Consider the following 19014-nt stretch of genomic DNA (forward strand, 5'->3'; position numbering starts at 1 on the left):
ATTCTGAGACCTCGCCATGTGGGGCAGCCATGCCCACAGAACCAAAGGTCCTTACCCTGCAAAGCACCATACACATGGACGGCAAAGCACTGCCCCCTGGTCCTACTGCTTTTCAGCATTTCCAAATTACACTGGATACAACACATTGCAGTCTCTATTTCATCATGGGTGGGCAGGCCAAGAAATCGATTGCCTGCAGCACATCCCTCCCCACTTCTTGCGGTCGCTCTAGCTAGCACGGCCTCACCTTTCTCACAGTGTGCCCCAAAGAAGCCCCTCTGGCACGTGCACTCGTAGCTCTCCAGACGGGGGTTGCACATTCCCCCATTCTGGCAAGGGCTGGGCTTCTGAGTGCAGGGGTGCGAGCGGAAGGAGGAGATCTCAATGGCACTGCGGATGTTCTCCTCCTTCAGAAGCGGAATGCCCTTTATGGAAATCTGACAGGTGGGGACGGAAAAAAAGAAAGAAGAAGAAACGAGCATTAGGGTGGATTTTTGTTTAGGAAAACAGGGAAGCTTCACCACAGGGTGAGGAATCCTGATCATTCTTCTGGGTTAAAATCATAGCGTTGGAGGAGGGCCTCGTAGGCCAACCTGCTGCTGAATGCAGGAAATCAAGCACAAGAGAATCTTCAACAGATGACAGTACAGCCTGTGTTTGAAGACCTCCAGCGGACACCCCAATACCCCTCTTGGGCAGGGGTGTGGATTGTCTTTCAGCCCAAGGACTGAATTCCATTTTGGGGAAGCTCTCTGGGATGCACTCTGATGATGGGCGGGGCCAAAAACAAAAAGATAACAGCCTATTTTAGCTTAAAGATCTTACCGCCCCTAGCTAAGCCTCAGGAGAGGCATTTCAGTCTTTTAGAATGGGGGTAAAAAACTGCACAAAAGCTGGGAAACCACCAAACGATTGGTGGTTGGGAGAAAGGAAGTGGGCCGGGGGTATGGAGGTTGGCCCTATGAGGAACCTCAGAGGGCTGGATTGGGACCCTGGGGCTTTGCACTCCTGCTCATCACCCAGAAGTTCGTCCCAATGCTCAACCGAAATCTACCCTCCTGTCACTTGAGCCAGTTAGACCTAGCCCTTTGCTCTGGGGCAGCAGAGGACACATCTTTGCCCTCTTCCATGCAACAGTCCTTCAGGTGTTTGAAGGGGGCTATCATGTTCCCTTCTCAGTCATCTCTTCTTTAGGGTAAACATGCCCAGTTCCTTCAACCTTTCCGCATAAGAGTTGTTTTCTGCACCCCTGATCGTCTTTTTGCCCTCCTTTCAGTTTGTCTATATCTTTCTTCAAATGGGCTCAGAGGAGGCCAGTGAAGATGGTCAGCTCTCCTAAATGGGCCTCCATGGAGAGAAAGAGAGATTTTTAATGTGCTTATCTTTAATAGAATGCATCTACGGTTGTAGCTTTCTTTCCACACATGGGGGTAACATTAAAAAAGAAAGACTATCCAGGAAAAATGGAGGTGCATGTGTATGTTTTCCATTGGATGAGCATGCTGAAGATTTTCGGGGACTCCACTATGAAACCACAACTTGTTGAGGCACAATCAAGTCTCGTTAACATTAAAGAAAACTCAAAGAATGCTACATAGTGACGATTTCGACACATCCCATCGATGAGCAATCCGTCAATTTCGATTTCTCTCTGTTTCTCATTTTTCCAGTCTGAAATCCAGCTTGTCCCAAACTTGAGAATTTTTTGTTCGAGACTGCATGAAAATTCATAAGCATTTTTGTGGACATTTCTCCTAATCAGTGCATTTTTGTATGCATTTTTGCCTGTTGTACACATTTTTTTTTTTACAAGCAATTTTTCTAATATTTTGCATTTTTAAATGTTCTTTTCTCGAATATATACATTTGTAAGGCACTTTTTCTTTTTCATTGGAGAAGTCCATTGCAAAATTTCGAGGGCTGCAAAATACGAAGGATTACGGAGTTTCGTGTCACATAGAAGCTCGAAAGTGCAAAATCAGGGAAAATGGGGTAAATTCCCATTAAAATGCGAACTGAACGAATTTCTCCCTGATCCCTAATAAGGGGCCAGTCTTACCCTCTGAATGGCTCCATCAAAGCTGGTGGACACTGCTGCAGCCCGGGCCAATTTGCTGAAATCAGGCGCTCCCCCAACGTAGAGGGGTTCCTTCAGGTTGAGGGACGTGTGAGGCAGCTGGAGGGGTGGGGAGAGGGGTGGAAAATGCAGTGAGAAAAGAGAAAACCCAGATTGGAAACCAGATCTCTCATAGCTGCATGGGACATTTTGCATGGAAAGGTGAGGCATAAATTTAACAAAGAAATTAAACCCCCCCCCCCAAATAGATAGGATTCCTAAGGATCAGGAATTTGGGCCTCCAAAGCTTTATGCTTCTTTTACACCATTTCCTATAGCCTTCTTGACCTTGGACCCTCCAGGTGTATTGGACTGCAAGTCCCATAATTCCCAGCCAACATGGCCAAAGGGTGGTTTCCTACCTCCCATCCACTTCACCCCAGACACATCCTTGAGAAGTACTTTGTTTAGTAATGGCATAGGAAGTAGAAATTGAATGGATCAAGTCTTCCCCAAGACCAAGATGGAAAGATGGTGAAACTTCACTGGTTGGATTTCTGCCTGCTCTGCAGCTTTGGAACACAGGAAGCTGCCTTAAACTCAGTCAGACTGCTTGTTCATCTAATTCAGTATTGCCTAGAGGGGGAGAGGAACTGGAGCTTATGAGCAGGGATGATCGCTCAGTGGGGAAGCACCTGAGCGGCTTGCAGAAGGTCCCAGGGTCAATCCCCAGCATCTTTAGTTAGAAGGATCATGTAACAGGTAACTGGAGATGCAGGGAATAAAACCAGAGACCTTAGGCAGTCCTCTCTCCTTGATCTCTGTTTGACCTCTTCTGCTAAAGGCATATAAGCGTCTGTCAGGATGGAAACTGAGCCGATGAACCCCAGAGCAGTTCTGATTCTGAGGAGGATCAGCAACCTGTGGGAGAGGAGCCAGCTCATCCCTCACAGGCACAGCAGCTGGCAGAGATTCCTCCTGCCGGCATTCCTGAGATAGATAGTGACCCAGGCAGTGAGAGAGTGCGGGAGGGGGGCTAGACGCTCGACGCAGACGCAGGGAGCGACGAGCAATGGAGGGTGTGGAAAGGAGGCGTAGCACCCGTTTGGCGCACAAGCAACGGCTACCTCTCGTGGACCCAAGGGAAAGAGGGAGGATCTCTCCCTAGCCCATAAGTTCAGGGTCTTCAAGTGACTCTCCTTCAAAGACTCTCCTTCGTCTGTGTCTTGAGTTGGCTATTGGAGTGTACTGAGAGAGGCCGCTAGGGTGCTCCTGACATCATCTGTGTGTAATAGGGGTGTCAACCCTACATTGGCCCCTCCTTCTGCCCCATTATTTGAGTCCAACCTCCCCCAAACAGTAGACATGAGACAGAGATACCTATCTGACTGCTGCTGTAAAAAGGAAGGCTTTGAAACTAAAGGAAGCTTGGAAGAGGAGAGAAAAGGAGCATAGAGAGGGAGAGGATCGGACATAGCGAATCGTCACCGGGCAACGGATGTGTCCCCTGTAGGGATGTCAGAGAAATCCACAATGGAACCAAATGAGTTCAAGTTTTTATGAATCCAACCCTCAGATTCCGCAGCGGGCCAGCTTCCCTGTCGGGTGGATTCCATGGACTTGCGGACCATTTTTCTAACCTTTGGGAACTGTGCGCAAATTTCATCATAGAAAAATACACAAACTTTTTTTGAAACAGCCATAAATGTGCATTTCCCACATTGGCTAAAGCGTGAAAATGTGCCATTTGGGGGGATTTGCGCATTTGCTGCCTGATCCCTTTAAATGAAGATGCCAAGGGCTGAACCTGGATCCTTCGACATGTGAAGCTTAGAATCGTAGACTTGGAAGCGGTCATCCAGTCCAACCCCCCTGCTGAGTAAAGGATCTTCAATAATGGATGCAATGACAGCACCCCTGACAGACAGCCGTCCGGCCCCTGCTCAAATATTTCCAGTGGAGCCCAGCACCTCCTGAGGCTGTTGGTTCCATGGTCAAACAACTCTCGCCACTGGGGTTGGAAGCCAAAACACCCCCAGATCCCTCCATTTGTGCCTCAAGGCTTCCTGCCCCTCCCAATTCTGTTAGGAATTTTTAGGGCGCCATCCTATGCATGTTTAGACAGATGCTGGCTGGGGCATGCTGGGAGTTGTAGGACCTTGGGCAGCTGGAAAGCCAGTCCCTGCCCTCTTTCTTTCCTTTCCTCAGGATGCCTCTGGGTCCCATGTGGGCCCAGCGACATTCTTTGGGAGGGAAAGGAAGAGGGCGGGAGCAGCTGGGGGCTGGTGTGCTGCTTTCCAACATGCCAATCTAGCCAGACAGCTAAAACTGGTTGTTTAAAAAGAAATGAAAGAAAAGGGACCCTACTGTGGCCTGGTGCACTTGGTGTCTGTGGGACAGTGGGAAGCAGCGATGTGGGCAGGTGCGCGTGTGTGGGACTTGCATATTCATGTTGCCTTTTTTGCTTTTTTGGAGGTAGTTTTGCTTATGTTTGTGTGTGCATGTTCTTTTGTGGGGGGTACTTTTTCCTGGGCATTTGCATTTTTTTGTGGGTAGTTTTGCCTGTGTGTTTGCTGGTTTGGGGGTTGTTTCAGTGTGTGTTTGTTTTGGGGTGGGCGGGGGGCTAATTTTGCCTATGTGTTTGCTATTTGGAAGGGTTCTCCGAATGGCAATTTTCATTCCATGTAACGGGTATTTTGTTGTGCTATGTGGGGTCAAGCAGGTGGAATGTATTTGAGGCTCCAACCCAACCTCTGTCTTTGTACTGAGTTTTTTGGGAAAGTTGCTTGTCCTCTGGGACTAGGCGGCTCTCTGCACGCCCTGGCAGCCACTCTGTGACTAGGCAATTGCCCGTGGCAGCCATTTTGTGGTGGTGTCCATGACAGTTTCTCAGATTTCCAAATGGGCCCACAGGCCCAAGAAAGCTGTACCACTAGAAAGTTTCTCCTAATACGTCGCTGAAATCTGCTTTCCTGCCATTTTCACCCATTTGATTCTAGTCCTGCCCTCTGGAAAGACAGACAACAACTCTGCTCCATCTTCTGCATGACAGCCCTTCAGATATTTGAAGACAGCTATCATGTCTCCCCTAATTGTCTCTTCTCCAGGCTAAATATGCCCAGTTCCTTCAACTGCTCCTCTTAGAGCTTTGTTTCCAGATTCCTCAGCATCTTCTTCTCAACACACTCCAGGATGACTACTGCCACCAATTATGGTTCCTTTTCAACTTCAATAGCAGTTGAAGAACATAGGCTGGGCTCTAAGGATCCAGTGACTCCCTTAGTTCCATGTCTCCTGTCTTTGCAAATGAGCCTCTGAACCAGCTTCTCTAAGTCTTCCCATGACACATGGAGCAGCAGAGGCCACAGAAAAAAGGCACCTTTCCAAATCCTCGCCCGCCATAGTCCCACAGACATTGTCCTAAGTCACAGCAGCAAAGCCCCCTTTAATTGCATTTTTAAAAGACTATCTAATGTTCAATGGCATTAAAAATGGAGAATGACCGAACTTTGTGGAAATGTGAAACAAAAACTAATTGTTGAAATTAATGAGTCCTTCAAAGAAGAAAGAAAAAGCATCTATTCTAACAAAACCTAAACCAACAGGTGATTTTTGTAAGATGGAAAGGGCAGGTAGGTGGCAAGGGTGATAAATTACTGGCATTTGAATGAAGGCACAGAAAGACAGAGAAGGTGTGCCAGTGTCGGGTGAGATGGAAAATGAGACGAGGACCATTATACTTATCTTTACCTTACGGGATTTCTGAAATCCAGACAGCAGGGAGGAGGAAAAGGAAGAAAGACAAATGAGAATCAAAAGAGAGAGGAGACAAAACAAGAGATCAGTGAGAATACATAATCACACAGAGAGTTGCAAGATACAAGCTCCAACCCGTCCCCTCGTCAGTGGGCAATTGAGAGAGAAAAGGCACAGAATGGAGCAGTGGGGGGGGGCAGGGAGGGAGGGGGTCCAGCTCTGGTAGACACAAGGCAGCTCCTTTAAAAAGGAAACTTTAAAGCTTGGAAGAGGAGAAAAAGGAGCGTGTGTAGAAAATCAGACACAAGCCACCGACATCCTCTGTTCTCTTTGTTGTGCATCTCGGAGTCCTCCCCCCCCCCCACTGCAACTCTGCTTTCTGAGGTGTGTTTCCTTCCCAGTGTTGAAAGGTGGAAAGAAACCACTGTGTCTAAGATTACGGACCCATTTGGGAACAGGGTTCTAAGGCCAAGAGCATGAAAGTGAAGAAGGGCATGACGTACTTTAGTCGGTTTTGTGGGTGTTTCTTTTTTTTAATTCTCTCTTCGGGAAACATTTTCATATCGAATAATATGCCAAGGAACCCTTGCATGTTGCAGAGGATTCTGGGAGGTTGTATGGGACATGCCCAGTTTGCAAGAGGAATAAAAGGTGGGGATGGGGGGGGGGAGACAAGTGGTGCTGGTGCTTTCAAATTGGGAGGGACAATGTAGAGATGGAATAGGTAGCAAAAAGGCCAGCCGAAATAGTCCAGGGATTGGAGCATTGCCCCTACTAGAAATGCATGAAGGGTTTGCAGCTTTTTAGCTTAGGGGAAAAAATAAATCTATCACCATGGAATGGTATATTTTTATGTTTTGGGATAGTTGTCATGGTCCAGATCCCTCCCCATCAGAGGACAAAGCTGCTGAGTTAATGGATCGGGGACAGGGCTTGGTTACAGAAGGGTGTCAGAAGGTTTCCACCTCCTTAGGATCTAGTTCTCCAAGGACCAGCTCCCCATCTCTGGGGAAGGTTGCCTTGCCATCCTATCATTCTGAGGACTCTAGCCATAAAGATACCATCACGGCGCAGCCACTTCCATTTCATCGAAGCCTGAGGCTGCTGAAACAGACCAGGCTCCTTTAAGGGAGAAGGCCTCAGTTAATAGGGAGGTGGGGTTAACCAGTCTAAAGCAAGCCAAACCCATACTTAAGGCTCAGTCACAAACTGCTGCTTGTTGGCGCAACATGCAGGCAAGTTTGTCTAGCTTCCTGCCCCACATCACTTGGAGCTGTCTGCGGTGGTGTCTATTCTTGCCTCTTTGGGAAACCTGACTCCTGCTCAGCTGGAATCCAGCTGAACCTGATTTGCCCCCAAGTTGTTGGTGTGGACTAGATCCATAGTAGGCACCATGTACCCTGGACCTCATAGTGCCCAATGACACTAGGCCCTCACTGCGACAGAGCTTGCTGGCTGAAACAGAACAGTGTGGAGAGAATGTTTTTGTCCTGTCTCATATTACTAGAGCCCAGGGGCTACCAAAGGAATGGGCAATAGATACAAGATGGATAAGAGGAAGTGGGTTTTTCCCCACACATGTAGTGCACAGTGAAATCCTACGCGTGTCGACTCAGAAGTAAGCCCCAGTGAGTTCAATGGGACTCACTTCGACATCAGTGTGTAGAGGATTGCAGTCTCACTGCCATGGGGTGTGTTAATGGTCACAGGTTTAACTGGCTTTTAAGAGGGATTAGACGTATTAATAGAGGAATGATCTATCCACTGTGATAACTATGCAACCTCTATTTCTGGAAGCAGTATACCTCTAAACACATAACACTAGGGACAAGATTGCTGGGTTAAGATGAAACTTTGGTCTGGTCCACCAGGGATCTTCTTATGTTCCCGATGTGATAAAGTAACCACTTGGAAACTCTGGGGTGGGTAGGCAGGGACTCATAGGAAGGGATGATCTTATAACACTTCTCTGAACTGGAGAGAAAACACTACCCACAAATGGCCGACTTTTGACTTTGGATGCTGTTTGTTCAGCTAGATAAGAGAAGCCACCACAAACTGCTCCAGCTCATAGGACCATTGTTTCAGTGGCTGCCCCCACTTACCGGAGACTCCCCCATGATCCGTTCACCATTATTGATCCTCATCACCCCTTTGCGAAGACTCCTCTCCAGAAAGACACTTATCCAGGTGTTCAATGGGATTGGTTCCTTGCTCCTTAGAGGGACATGAGAAATATATGGGGGAGAGAGAGAGAGAAGGGAGAGAAAGAAGAACAGAAAGCTTGTTTATGCAGTTCAATTGAGGCTGCTATCCTGTGCGCATTTACTTCGGAGTAAGGATGTATGGATTTTGTTAAATCCATTCCATCTGTGTTTCACAGATGGTCAGCCGTCTTTCGTTCCATCGTCCGCTTGTTGACAGAATTGGATGGGTTTTTTACCAGAATTTTGTTCTTCTTGCATTAGCACTAATTCACATTAACACAAGTGTGCATTAGTGCACTCATTTTAATGTTTCCTAGGCTCACCTCTGCAACCATAAGGGCTAGAAACATGTTTTTCCTAAAAGAGAAGACAGATTATCAGGATGCTACATTCTAAGCTAAATAAACATTCCACATTTGTACATTACAAGCAGATGCAGAAAATATATGCACAACTTCACCTAAAGCCCCCCTCCATTACTGCCACTGCAGAGAAAAGCTGATCTTACTTGATTACAGCTGCTCCTTTGCCCAAGTCGTATCTGTACTCCAAATAGCCATCATGCAGGGCCAGAGAGATGAAATCCCCCTTGCCATCCGTCTTCTGACCATTGTAGAAGATCATGCCACTTGGGTTCTTCGCCAGGAACACGACTTCCATGGTCATCTTCTCCCTGGATAGGCAAGCCTCAAGTTTCAAATCATTCTCCCCATAGCTAAATAAATAAATGAATAAAAGCAAGGCAGCAGGACCCCTAAATCTGTCACACCAACCACGTCTTCCTACCAGGATCCCTGAAGTTATTATGGCTGATGAAATCTCTTACAACTCTCAAGGTGACATTGCAGAAATATCAGTCATTAATACCTAGGCAATTTATCTCCCAGCTCTGGATAGCCCAACCTATCCCATGATGTTTGCATGGACCCACAGTGGGATGACGTGAGGAGATCAAGATGTCATTCAACCCTTTTCTAGCTTGCCTCTGTAACCACAAGGGCTAGAAACTTTTTTTTTTCTCCTAAAGAGAGAACAGATTCTCAGGAGGAGGAGCATGGGGGAGGGAGGCTCAAGGGAGGAAAAAGGAGAGGGGGTCCTTTTCCTCCGCCCTGGAGATGAGCAAGGCCTTTCTCCTCTGAAGACAAGACCAACAGGGACAGCCCCAAAGAACCCTGGAGGAAGAGGCTTTGGAGGTACAGCTTTGAAGGAGCCTGTCAAAACAACATCAACAACAACAACAACAACAACAGTAGTGACCATCATCATTGTGTAGTTAAACCTGCTTATAAATAGATATTTCAGCCTTGCCAAAATCAGACTGCTTCTTTTCTACAACATAGATTGAAGGGGACTACCAGACCATGTTTTGGGGTGGAGTGCGGATGGGTATGTTTCCTTTCAGAGGCAGGCGGGGGAATTAGCACAAACAGTAGAGCGCTCGCTTAACACACATTAAAGATAACGAGATCGATGCTATCTTCTCCAGCTGAGCTTCTATGCTCTTCTCTGCAGGGGACCATGACGGTGCACATAACGTGCACGCAGAAGGCCTCCAATTAATTCCAGTTCAAAAAGCATGTCAGGTAGCAGGAGATGGAAAAGGCCCTTCCCTGCCTGGGACCTTGGACAATTGCTGCAGTATCACAGTAGAGGATACTGGGCTGATCTGGTAGTCTAAGCTGGCATCAGGCTGCTTCCTATGTTGCTATGTGCTGGAGGGGGAGGAAAGAGGTAACGTCTGAGACAGCAGCAACCAGCTGGGTTTTTGCACATAGAAGGTCTAAGGCGGGGTGGGAAATTACAAGCCCAGGGGTCAAAACTAGCCCCCCCCAGATGGCCACACCCTCTTTCCCAGCTCCACCCCCTCTCCACCCACCACTGATTGCTTGGTGCTTTCCTGTGTTTTGTGCAGTTTTTCCCCATTCTAAAAAGGTTGAAATGTCTCTCCAAAGCCTTAGGAAGAGCAGGAAGCGCTTTAAGCTAAAATAGGCTGGTATTCTTGGCTCTGCCCCTTTTGCCCCTGGCTCTGCCCACCACTGGAATGCAGCCCCCGAGCGCCTCTCTGAAATGGAATCCTGCCCTCAGGCTGATGGTCTTAGGGCCCAGGTTTGATTCCTGGCTGGGAAACACTCCTGCCTGAAACTCTGGAGAGCCGCTGTCGCATTCCTCCATCCTCTTCCTTCGCAATTAACACATTCTAGGAAACAAAGCTCCAGGCTAACACTACTTTATTGGCTGGTTAACGACTAGCTTCATTACAAATGCCAATTCTAGGAAACTCTCGGACTGCAGTGAAACAGCTAATCCACACATCTACAAATATCAATAGAGGATATGAAGTGAAAGTTAGGAAAGTTGCCAGCAGTCTGGGCACAAGCTTCACGGCCAGACTAGCTTCACAGGGAAGCCCCTCCCTTAGAGTGGCTCCCTCCTACGTAGGCTATCACAAGTGGCCAACCTGGCACAGCATCTGAGCCCTGCCCCTAACTTTTCCCGCTTCGCTCTGCGATGGACTCCTGCATCCCTTGAGTCACACCCTTGGCCCCCCTCCTCCTCCAAAACTTGCGTTCTCACAGTGGAGGAATGGGGGACCCGTTCAGCCTGGGCTATCTGTGTGTCAACGTCTTGGGAAGAAAGTCTGGCTGTACCTGGGCTCACCGGGGAGGGTGCCTCCCTCTGTTCTGGCTGATCCCATTCTGATTCTGAATCTGAGCTGCCAGACATCGCCACACGCTCAGATTCATTCCTGACAGCTGCTGCCAATCAATATAACCAATTCACTGGCCTGGCTGGGTGTATGGCAACTTCTTACGTTTCTGTGACAGGCCCCATTAACTTGAATTATTTCCATGAAGAAGGAGGAAAAGAAGAAAAAAGGACAACTTACTGTAGATCGGGCACAAAGGTTTGGAGACCGTTCAAGTCCAGGTAGGAGAAACCATTAAACTCCGGCAGGAAAGGTACTGTCTGGTCCAGTTCTGTGACTAAAGGAGAGAGAAACATGAGTGAACAAACCCGTGGAAATTCCAGACTAAATTGCCCCAGGAAGAGAGAGAAAGGGATAGTGACAACAGGCCCAGATACATGTCTACTCAAAAGTTATTGCCTTCGGGTTCAGTGAGGTTTAGTCCCAAGTAAGTGGGTATAGCTCCAGCAAAGGAGATCGTTACATTGTCGTGGTGCTGGAGCTTGAGCGCCTCAATGACGTCATGAGCTAAACCGTGAAGGGACACCCAAGACGGGAAGGTCATGGCAGAGAGGTCAGACTAAATACGATCCCTGGGGAAGGAAACGGCAACCCACCCCAGTATTCTTGCCATGAAAACTAAATGGATCAGTCCAACCAGAGATATGTCGGTATGCCATCGGAAGATGGGACTCCCAAGTTGGAAGATGTTCAAAATGCTACTGGGGAGGAACAGAGGATAAGTTCAACTAGCCCCAGATGTGATGACGCAGCTAGCTCAAAGCCGAAAGGATGGCTAGCAGCCGATGGCGCTGGTGGTGAACGACGAATCCGATGTTCTAAAGATCAGCACACCATAGGAACCTGGAATGTAAGATCTATGTGCCAGGGCAAATTGGACGTGGTTATTGGGGAGATGTCAAGATTAAATATAGACATTTTGGGTGTCAGTGAACTGAAATGGACTGGAATGGGCCACTTCACATCAAATGACCACCAGATCTACTACTGTGGACAAGAACATCACAGAAGAAATGGAGTAGCCTTCATAATTAATGATAAAGTGGCTAAAGCAGTGCTTGGATACAATCCAAAAAATGACAGAATGATCTCAATTCGAATTCAGGGTAAGCCATTTAACATCACAGTGATCCAAATATACGCCCCAACCACAGATGCTGAAGAAACAGCACCTACTGGATAGTACACCAAAAAAATATGTTGTTTTCATTATAGGAGACTGGAATGCTAAAGTGGGTAGTCAAACGACACCTGGAATTACAGGCAAGCATGGTCTGGGAGAATAAAATGAAGCAGGACATAGGCTGATAGAATTTTGCCAAGACAACTCACTGTGCATAACAAACACTCTCTTCCAACAACCTAAGAGATGACTTTATACATGGACTTCACCAGACGGTTGACACCGAAATCAGATTGACTACATCCTTTGTAGCCAAAGGTGGCGGACATCTATGCAGTTGGTAAAAACAAGACCTGGAGCTGATTGTAGTTGAGATCACGAACTTCTTATTGCACAATTTAGAATCAGACTAAAGAGAATAGAGAAGACCCACAGATCAGTTAGATATGAGCTCACTAATATTCCTAATGTATATGCAGTGGAGGCGAAGAATAGATTTAAGGGACTAGATTTAGTAGATAGGGTCCCAGAAGAACTATGGACAGAAGTTTGCAACATTGTTCATGAGGCGGCAACAAAAAACATCCCAAAGAAAAAGAAAACCAAGAAGGCAAGATGGCTGTCTGCTGAGATACTGGAAGCAGCCCAAGAAAGAAGGAAAGCAAAAGGCAACAGTGATGGGGGAGATATGCCCAATTAAATGCAAAATTCCAGAGGTTAGCCAGAAGAGATCAGGAATTATTTTTAAACAAGCAATGCATGGAAGCAGAAGAAGATAATAGAATAGAAAGGACAAGAGACCTCTTCCAGAAAATTAGAAACATCGGAGGTAAATTCCAGGCAAAAATGGGCATGATCAAAAACAAAGATGGCAAGGACCTAACAGAAACAGAAGAGATCAAGAAAAGGTGGCAAGAATATACAGAAGATCTGTATAGGAAGGATAACAACATCGGGGATAGATTTGACGGTGTGGTCAGTGAGCTAGAGCCAGACATCCTGAAGAGTGAGGTGGAATGGGCCTTAAGAAGCATTGCTAATAACAAGGCAGCAGGAGATGATGGTATCCCAGCTGAACTGTTTAAAATCTTGCAAGATGATGCTGTCAAGGTGATGCATGCCATATGCCAGCAAATTTGGAAAACACAAGAATGGCCACCAGATTGGAAAAAATCAACTTATATCCCCATACCAAAAAAGGGAAGCACCAAAGAATGTTCAGACTATCGAACAGTTGCACTTATTTCACATGCCAGTAAGGTAATGCTCAAGATCTTGCAAGGTAGACTCCAGCAATTCATGGAATGAGAATTGCCAGATGTACAAGCTGGGTTTAGAAAGGCAGAGGAACTAGAGACCAAATTGCCAATATCCGCTGGATAATGGAGAAAGCCAGGGAGTTTCAGAAAAACATCTATTTCTGTTTTATTGACCATTCTAAAGCCTTTGACTGTGTGGATCATAACAAATTGTGGCAAGTTCTTGGTGGTATAGGGATACCAAGTCATCTTGTCTGCCTCCTGAGGAATCTGTATAACGACCAAGTAGCAACGGTAAGAACAGACCACGGAACAACAGACTGGTTTAAGATTGGGAAAGGAGTATGGCAGGGTTCTATACTCTCACCCTACCTATTCAACCTGTACACAGAACACATCATGTGACGTGCTGGACTTGATGAAGCCAAGGCTGGAGTTAAAATCGCTGGAAGAAACATTAACAATCTCAGCTATGCAGATGATACCACTTTGATGGCTGAAAGCGAGGAGGAGCTGAGGAACCTCATGACGAAGGTGAAAGAAGAAAGTGCAAAAGCTGGGTTGCAGTTAAACCTCAAAAAAACCAAGATTATGGCAACCAGCTTGACTGATAACTGGCAAATAGAGGGAGAAAACATGGAGGCAGTGACAGACTTTGTCTTTCTAGGCACCAAGATTACTGGAGATGCCGACTGCAGCCAAGAAATCAGAAGACGTTTACTTCTTGGGAGGACAGCAATGACAAATCTTGATAAAATAGTTAAGAGCAGAGACATCACACTGACAACAAAGGTCCACATAGTTCAAGCAATGGTATTCCCCGTAGTAACCTATGGCTGCGAGAGCTGGACCATAAGGAAGGCTGAGCGAAGGAGGATAGATGATTTTGAACTGTGGTGCTGGAGAAAAATTCTGAGAGTGCCTTGGACTGCAAGAAGATCAAACCAGTCCATACTCCAGGAAAGAAAGCCAGACTGCTCACTTGAGGGAAGGATATTAAAGGCAAAACTGAAGTACTTTGGCCACAACATGAGAAGACAGGATACCCTGGAGAAGATGCTGATACTAGGGAAAGTGGAAGGCCAAAGGAAGAGGGGCCGACCGAGGGCAAGGTGGATGGATGATATCCTGGAGGTGACGGACTCGACCTTGGGGGAGCTGGGGGTGGTGACGGCCGACAGGAAGCTCTGGCGCAGGCTGGTCCATGAAGTCACAAAGAGTCGGAAGCGACTGACCGAATAAACAACAACAAGTGGTTATAGAATTGTATCCTCAGCTGCTACCCCACCCCACTGCAGTGGATTCGGAGGCAGTGAAGTGGATTTTCTGGAAAATATTCCCCTGGGAAATTTCCCACTGCCTAAAGCAATGGAGATCTGATTTCACATGTTTATTTGATTTACATCTAGTAAACAATACTAAAAAAAAAAAGCATGCCATGTTAGATATCTAAAAAAGATTGCCAATAGCTAAAAGTAGATGAACTAAAATATTTTATGCTGGAGGGATCAACAAAGTGCAGTTAAAGTGCAATTCTATGCATGTCTACTCAGAAGTAAACTCCACTGAGTTCAATTGGACTTACTCCCGGGAAAAGTGAGTGTAGAATACAGCCTTACAGCACAATCCTATGAATATTTACTCAGTTAAATCCCAAGGTGTTCAGTGGTATTTACTGCCTACAAAGGCATGGCTGGCTGGGGGATGCTGGGAGTTGTAGGACCTATTTCTGTCTAAACATGCATAGGACTGCAGCCTTCCAGTGCAATCATGTACATGTCTACTCAAAAGTAAGCCTCACTAAGTTCAATGGGGCATGCTCCCAGGTAAGTGGGTACTGGACTGCAGCTATAACAGGTTTTTAAATGTTATATCCAAAAAAGTCCAAAGCTTTTGTTTGGACATTATTTTTATTGGAATGCTTGTAAACATTTGAAAAGGTGACCAGACACACTACCCTTGCACTGGATTTTAAGAAAAGAATAGAAGCATGGAAAATAGTAAACATGTTAATTTTCACATGACTAAACAACTGTGTGAGAAAATATTGCTGCTTTCTAGGGACAAAAGTTAATTACAACTTCGGCTTTGGATTTGACAGGTCCTGTATCCATTCTAGTCACCTAACTTGGCTTGTATTCATTATGTCACTAATTAATTTTACGAAACAATGCATTTGTAAATGTGGAACATTTTCCTCCCCACATCATTGCTCAATGGTACTTCTCAACTCCCCCCCTCCCTTTCCCAGAGAGCAGCTCACCTGACTCACAGAACTCCCCCTCCCGTCCCATTGGGCATTCACACTTGGCGCCCCCTTCGGGCAGCACCAAGCAGGTGGCGGAGATGTGACACGGATTGGGGTCACAGGGGTTCCTCTCATCAGCACAGGTCGGCCCTAATGGAAATGGAGAGAAGCACAAACTCACTGGTTAAGCTATCGTTTTGATATTATTATATTTGTTTCAGTATTTGTTGCTGTTAAACGATTCAGACTTCCTTTTGGGTGCGAAGTCATCATAATTTCAAAGATCCACGACCCCGCTTAGAGAAAGCTAGCACCTCAGGGAGAGAGATTCAGGTAACCCTTCCCACCACTCTGCGGCCCAGCATGCAGGAAACTAGCAAGTCCGGGAGAAAGACCCAGGCCAGTCTTTCTGCCACGTTTTAACCTCGCATTTAGAAAACTAACATGTTAGGGGGAAAAGATCTATGTAGCTCTTCCTTCCCACCCATCTGCAACCCTGCACGTGAAAAGTAGCCTGCCAGGGAGAGAGGTTTGGGGCCCGCCTCGCCTGCCAACCTGTATAACCGTTGAGGCACTCGCAGTGGAACGTCTCCGCCTCTTTGACGTGGCAGAGGCCGCCGTGGTGGCAAGGGTTGGGGTGGCAGGGGTTGTTGCCGCACTCGCCCACCCCGCTGCCGTAAAGCACGTCACTCCCTTTCTCCCGCAGGTCGTACATCTGGTTGTTGACGTCCAGCAGGCGGATGCAGCCCTTCAGGCCAGCCGTGACCGAAGTGCGCTCAGCCACCCTGAGACAAAGGCGGAAAGGAGGAGGCGCGGGGTCAGGCGGGCTGACTGGCCAGCCGAGGCTTCGCTTCTGAAGTCGGAGGCGCTGGGGGCTTGACCATGGCAAAGTGCTGTAGCACATTCAGAAGGTGTGTCCAGAGGAGGAAACCTAGCACAGGCTTTGCCTGTAGAAGCCCCACATTCAGTCTCCAGCACCTCCCAGGAACCTAGGAAGCCGCCTTGGACCGGGTCAGACCGCCGTTCCTAGTTCAGGGTCTTTGGGGGGGGGGGGGGTTTGCCCTGCGGCAATGCGAAGTTCTGCCCTCTAGCGCCATCTTTATTTAGGTTCCAAAGAGCAGCTCTGTGTTCTGGAGGGGGTCTGGGATGCCATTTTTCAGTGGGAGGTGTTCATTTCTAGCTGCGCAGCTTAACATCTTCATCCACCAGCATTTCTAATGGGTTTGTCTTCATTTTTGTTGCTGCAGAGCTCTGTCTCTTGGCGATTTATTTTTAATTTTTTTTGCTGGTTTGGATAAAACAAATAGAGACTTGCTGTTTAAAGCTGCCGTCGTAACAGAGGTGTTTGTTCTGATTACTATAGAATGCATGGCGCAGCACTGAACTGATCATTGGAATTGTTAGTTCTATGGTTTTGTTGGTTCTGATTATCCACTTTGATAGCCTACTGGATTGTTATGGGATATTGTGTGAAACCACTTTGCGCGCAGTAACTGTACAAAAGAGCTATATAAATAAGTCTGGCTTGGCTCACCTGACGTTGAATGCTCCTCCAGATTTAAAACAAACAAACAAAACAAAACTCCTTGCATTCAATGAATAAACTAATATATTGGAGGGAAAGGCTCTAAGCTGGCTCTCTCCCTATTATACTACTTTCCCATCCCTGGTCTACACTGATAGGCAGCAGCTCTCCTAGGACATGGACAGAGGTCTTTCCCATCAACCGCTCCCAGGTCATTTTAACTGGAGATTCCAGGGGTTGAACCTGGCACTGTCCGCATGCAAAACGAGGGATGTGCGAATCAGCAAAAACTGGAGCTCATTGAAGTTCTCCAAATTCCCTCGAAGCTCGTTCCGACTCAAGTCTGTATCAGATCCTGAGTTTTGTGGGAGTTTTTCCTTTCACGTGCATCTTTTCGTGTGTATTGTCCCAAATGTAGGCATTAATGGTGCGCATCTTTGGAATGCACACATTCTTCTCCCACTGATTACAGAGTATTTGTGCATGTTTTTCAAAAGCTCGCCTTTTTCCATGCGCATTTTCCAAATGCACGCGTGCATGGTGTTTGCTCTGCAAATCACACCGCAAGCTTGGAAACGTATGGGCTTCGACTGCAGATTGCATCCGAGTCCAGGTTCGGTCTGGAAGGGGTGAACTGGGGAAAACCCTAATCAAAAATGAACTGAGCCAAATTTCTCATATATCTCGATGCAAAGCAGGTGCCTTGCCACTGAGCTACGGCCTTTCCTTGTCTTATGTTCTTTACATGGCAAGGAGTTTGCAAGCAAAAGCTCCACAGCTCGTCTTCCAGCATCTCCTATTAAAAGGATCTTTCTAGAGAGCCGCTGAGAATCAGAGCAGAGAATATTAGGCTAGATGGATCTATGGCAGGGGTGGAGAACTTCTTAGAGCCCAAGAGCTGAATTCAATTTTGGAGACCCTCTCAGGGACTGCATTCCAGTGGTGGGTGGGACCAAAGGCTAAAGGGGCGGGGCCAGCAGACTTTAGCATAAAGCTCTGCCAATGTTACGCCTTCGGAGAGGCATTTCAACCTTTTAGAATAGTGAAAGAACTACTGAAAAGCCAAGAAACCACCCAATGACCAGTAGTTGTGGGGAAGGGACGTGGCTAGTGGAAGGCATGTGGCCATTTGCAGAAGGGGTGTGGCCATCTGGGGAACCCCAGAGAGCCAGATTGGGATCTCAGGAGAGCTGGATTTGCCCCCCGAGACTGCGGTTCCCCTGGTCCATGGCTTGACCTGGTATAATGCAGCTGAATATGTCCAAAATAGTTCATGGGACTCTGCTTTGGCTCAATTTGGCTGGGGGAGGACATTTTTGTTTTGTTTTAAGGGAAGTGCTTATCAGCCCAGATTTCTAAAGTGCTTGTGTTTTAGGTTGTCTGGCTCCTATCCGAAATTCTAACAAATCTGTGAGACGCCTGGCTCAGAAGAATCACTGCCCAGCCATCAGCTGGAGAAAAGGTCATCAGCTGGAGAAGAACTGCATGAAAGCCAAGAATCCACCATACAATCAGTGGTTGGCGGGAAAGGGGTGTGTGGCCATCTGGGAAAACCCTGGAGGATGGAATCTGGTCCCCCACCCCACCGCCGGTATATGCCATGTTGAGTTCCACAATGGAAATAAATGTAACAGATAAATTGGGATGGCAGACCCCCTGGGGATCCTGTGTACACCATGTTGAGTTCCACAGTGGAAAAAAAGATGGTATATAAATGTGATACATAAAAAAGAGTAGGACATAATGGTTGTGCCTGCCCTGTCTCCCTTTGCTGCACAGAGATGGAGTATCCTGCCTCCGTCTGTCACAGGGGTTCCAGAACAGCTCAACCAAAAGAAGGAGGTCTCCCCCTGCCAACTACTCACGCGGCGATTTGGTCTTCTGGCGCCCCTCCAACAAAGAGGTCGGTGTCGAGATTCAGCCCGTCCGTGCCGCTCGGGCTCTCACCGTTGACATGCGGCTCCCCATCCACCGAGAGCATGCCATTCCTTCGGTTTCGGTTGACCACCAGCTGGTGCCACCTGCCGGGCTCGACGGGCACTCTGCTCGTGATCACGCCTGTTCCAGAGCCAGTGTTGAACCTGGGGGGAGTGGAGAAGCAGGAGGGGAGTTTGGCTTTCACCACCACCAGCG

General features: G+C 47.3%; 1 protein-coding gene across 1 annotated transcript in view; it reads right to left on the reverse strand.

Annotated features, from left to right (window-relative positions):
- AGRN (agrin) overlaps window positions 1-19014 on the reverse strand; it is a 306032-nt gene that overhangs the window by 17943 nt on the left and 269075 nt on the right. Inside the window, exons 25-32 of the mRNA XM_084822037.1 lie at window positions 18747-18962; window positions 15912-16141; window positions 15372-15506; window positions 10907-11003; window positions 8528-8692; window positions 7918-8029; window positions 2060-2176; window positions 248-437 (exon numbers count right to left, since the gene is read on the reverse strand). Of these exons, the coding sequence (XP_084678163.1) occupies window positions 248-437; window positions 2060-2176; window positions 7918-8029; window positions 8528-8692; window positions 10907-11003; window positions 15372-15506; window positions 15912-16141; window positions 18747-18962 (1262 nt within the window). The remainder of the gene's footprint in view (window positions 1-247; window positions 438-2059; window positions 2177-7917; window positions 8030-8527; window positions 8693-10906; window positions 11004-15371; window positions 15507-15911; window positions 16142-18746; window positions 18963-19014) is intronic.

Source organism: Heloderma suspectum, chromosome 15 (genome assembly GCF_057233095.1).
Source record: "Heloderma suspectum isolate Gila_16-S chromosome 15, 16-S_ref, whole genome shotgun sequence".
In the NCBI taxonomy this organism is placed as follows: domain Eukaryota; kingdom Metazoa; phylum Chordata; class Lepidosauria; order Squamata; family Helodermatidae; genus Heloderma; species Heloderma suspectum.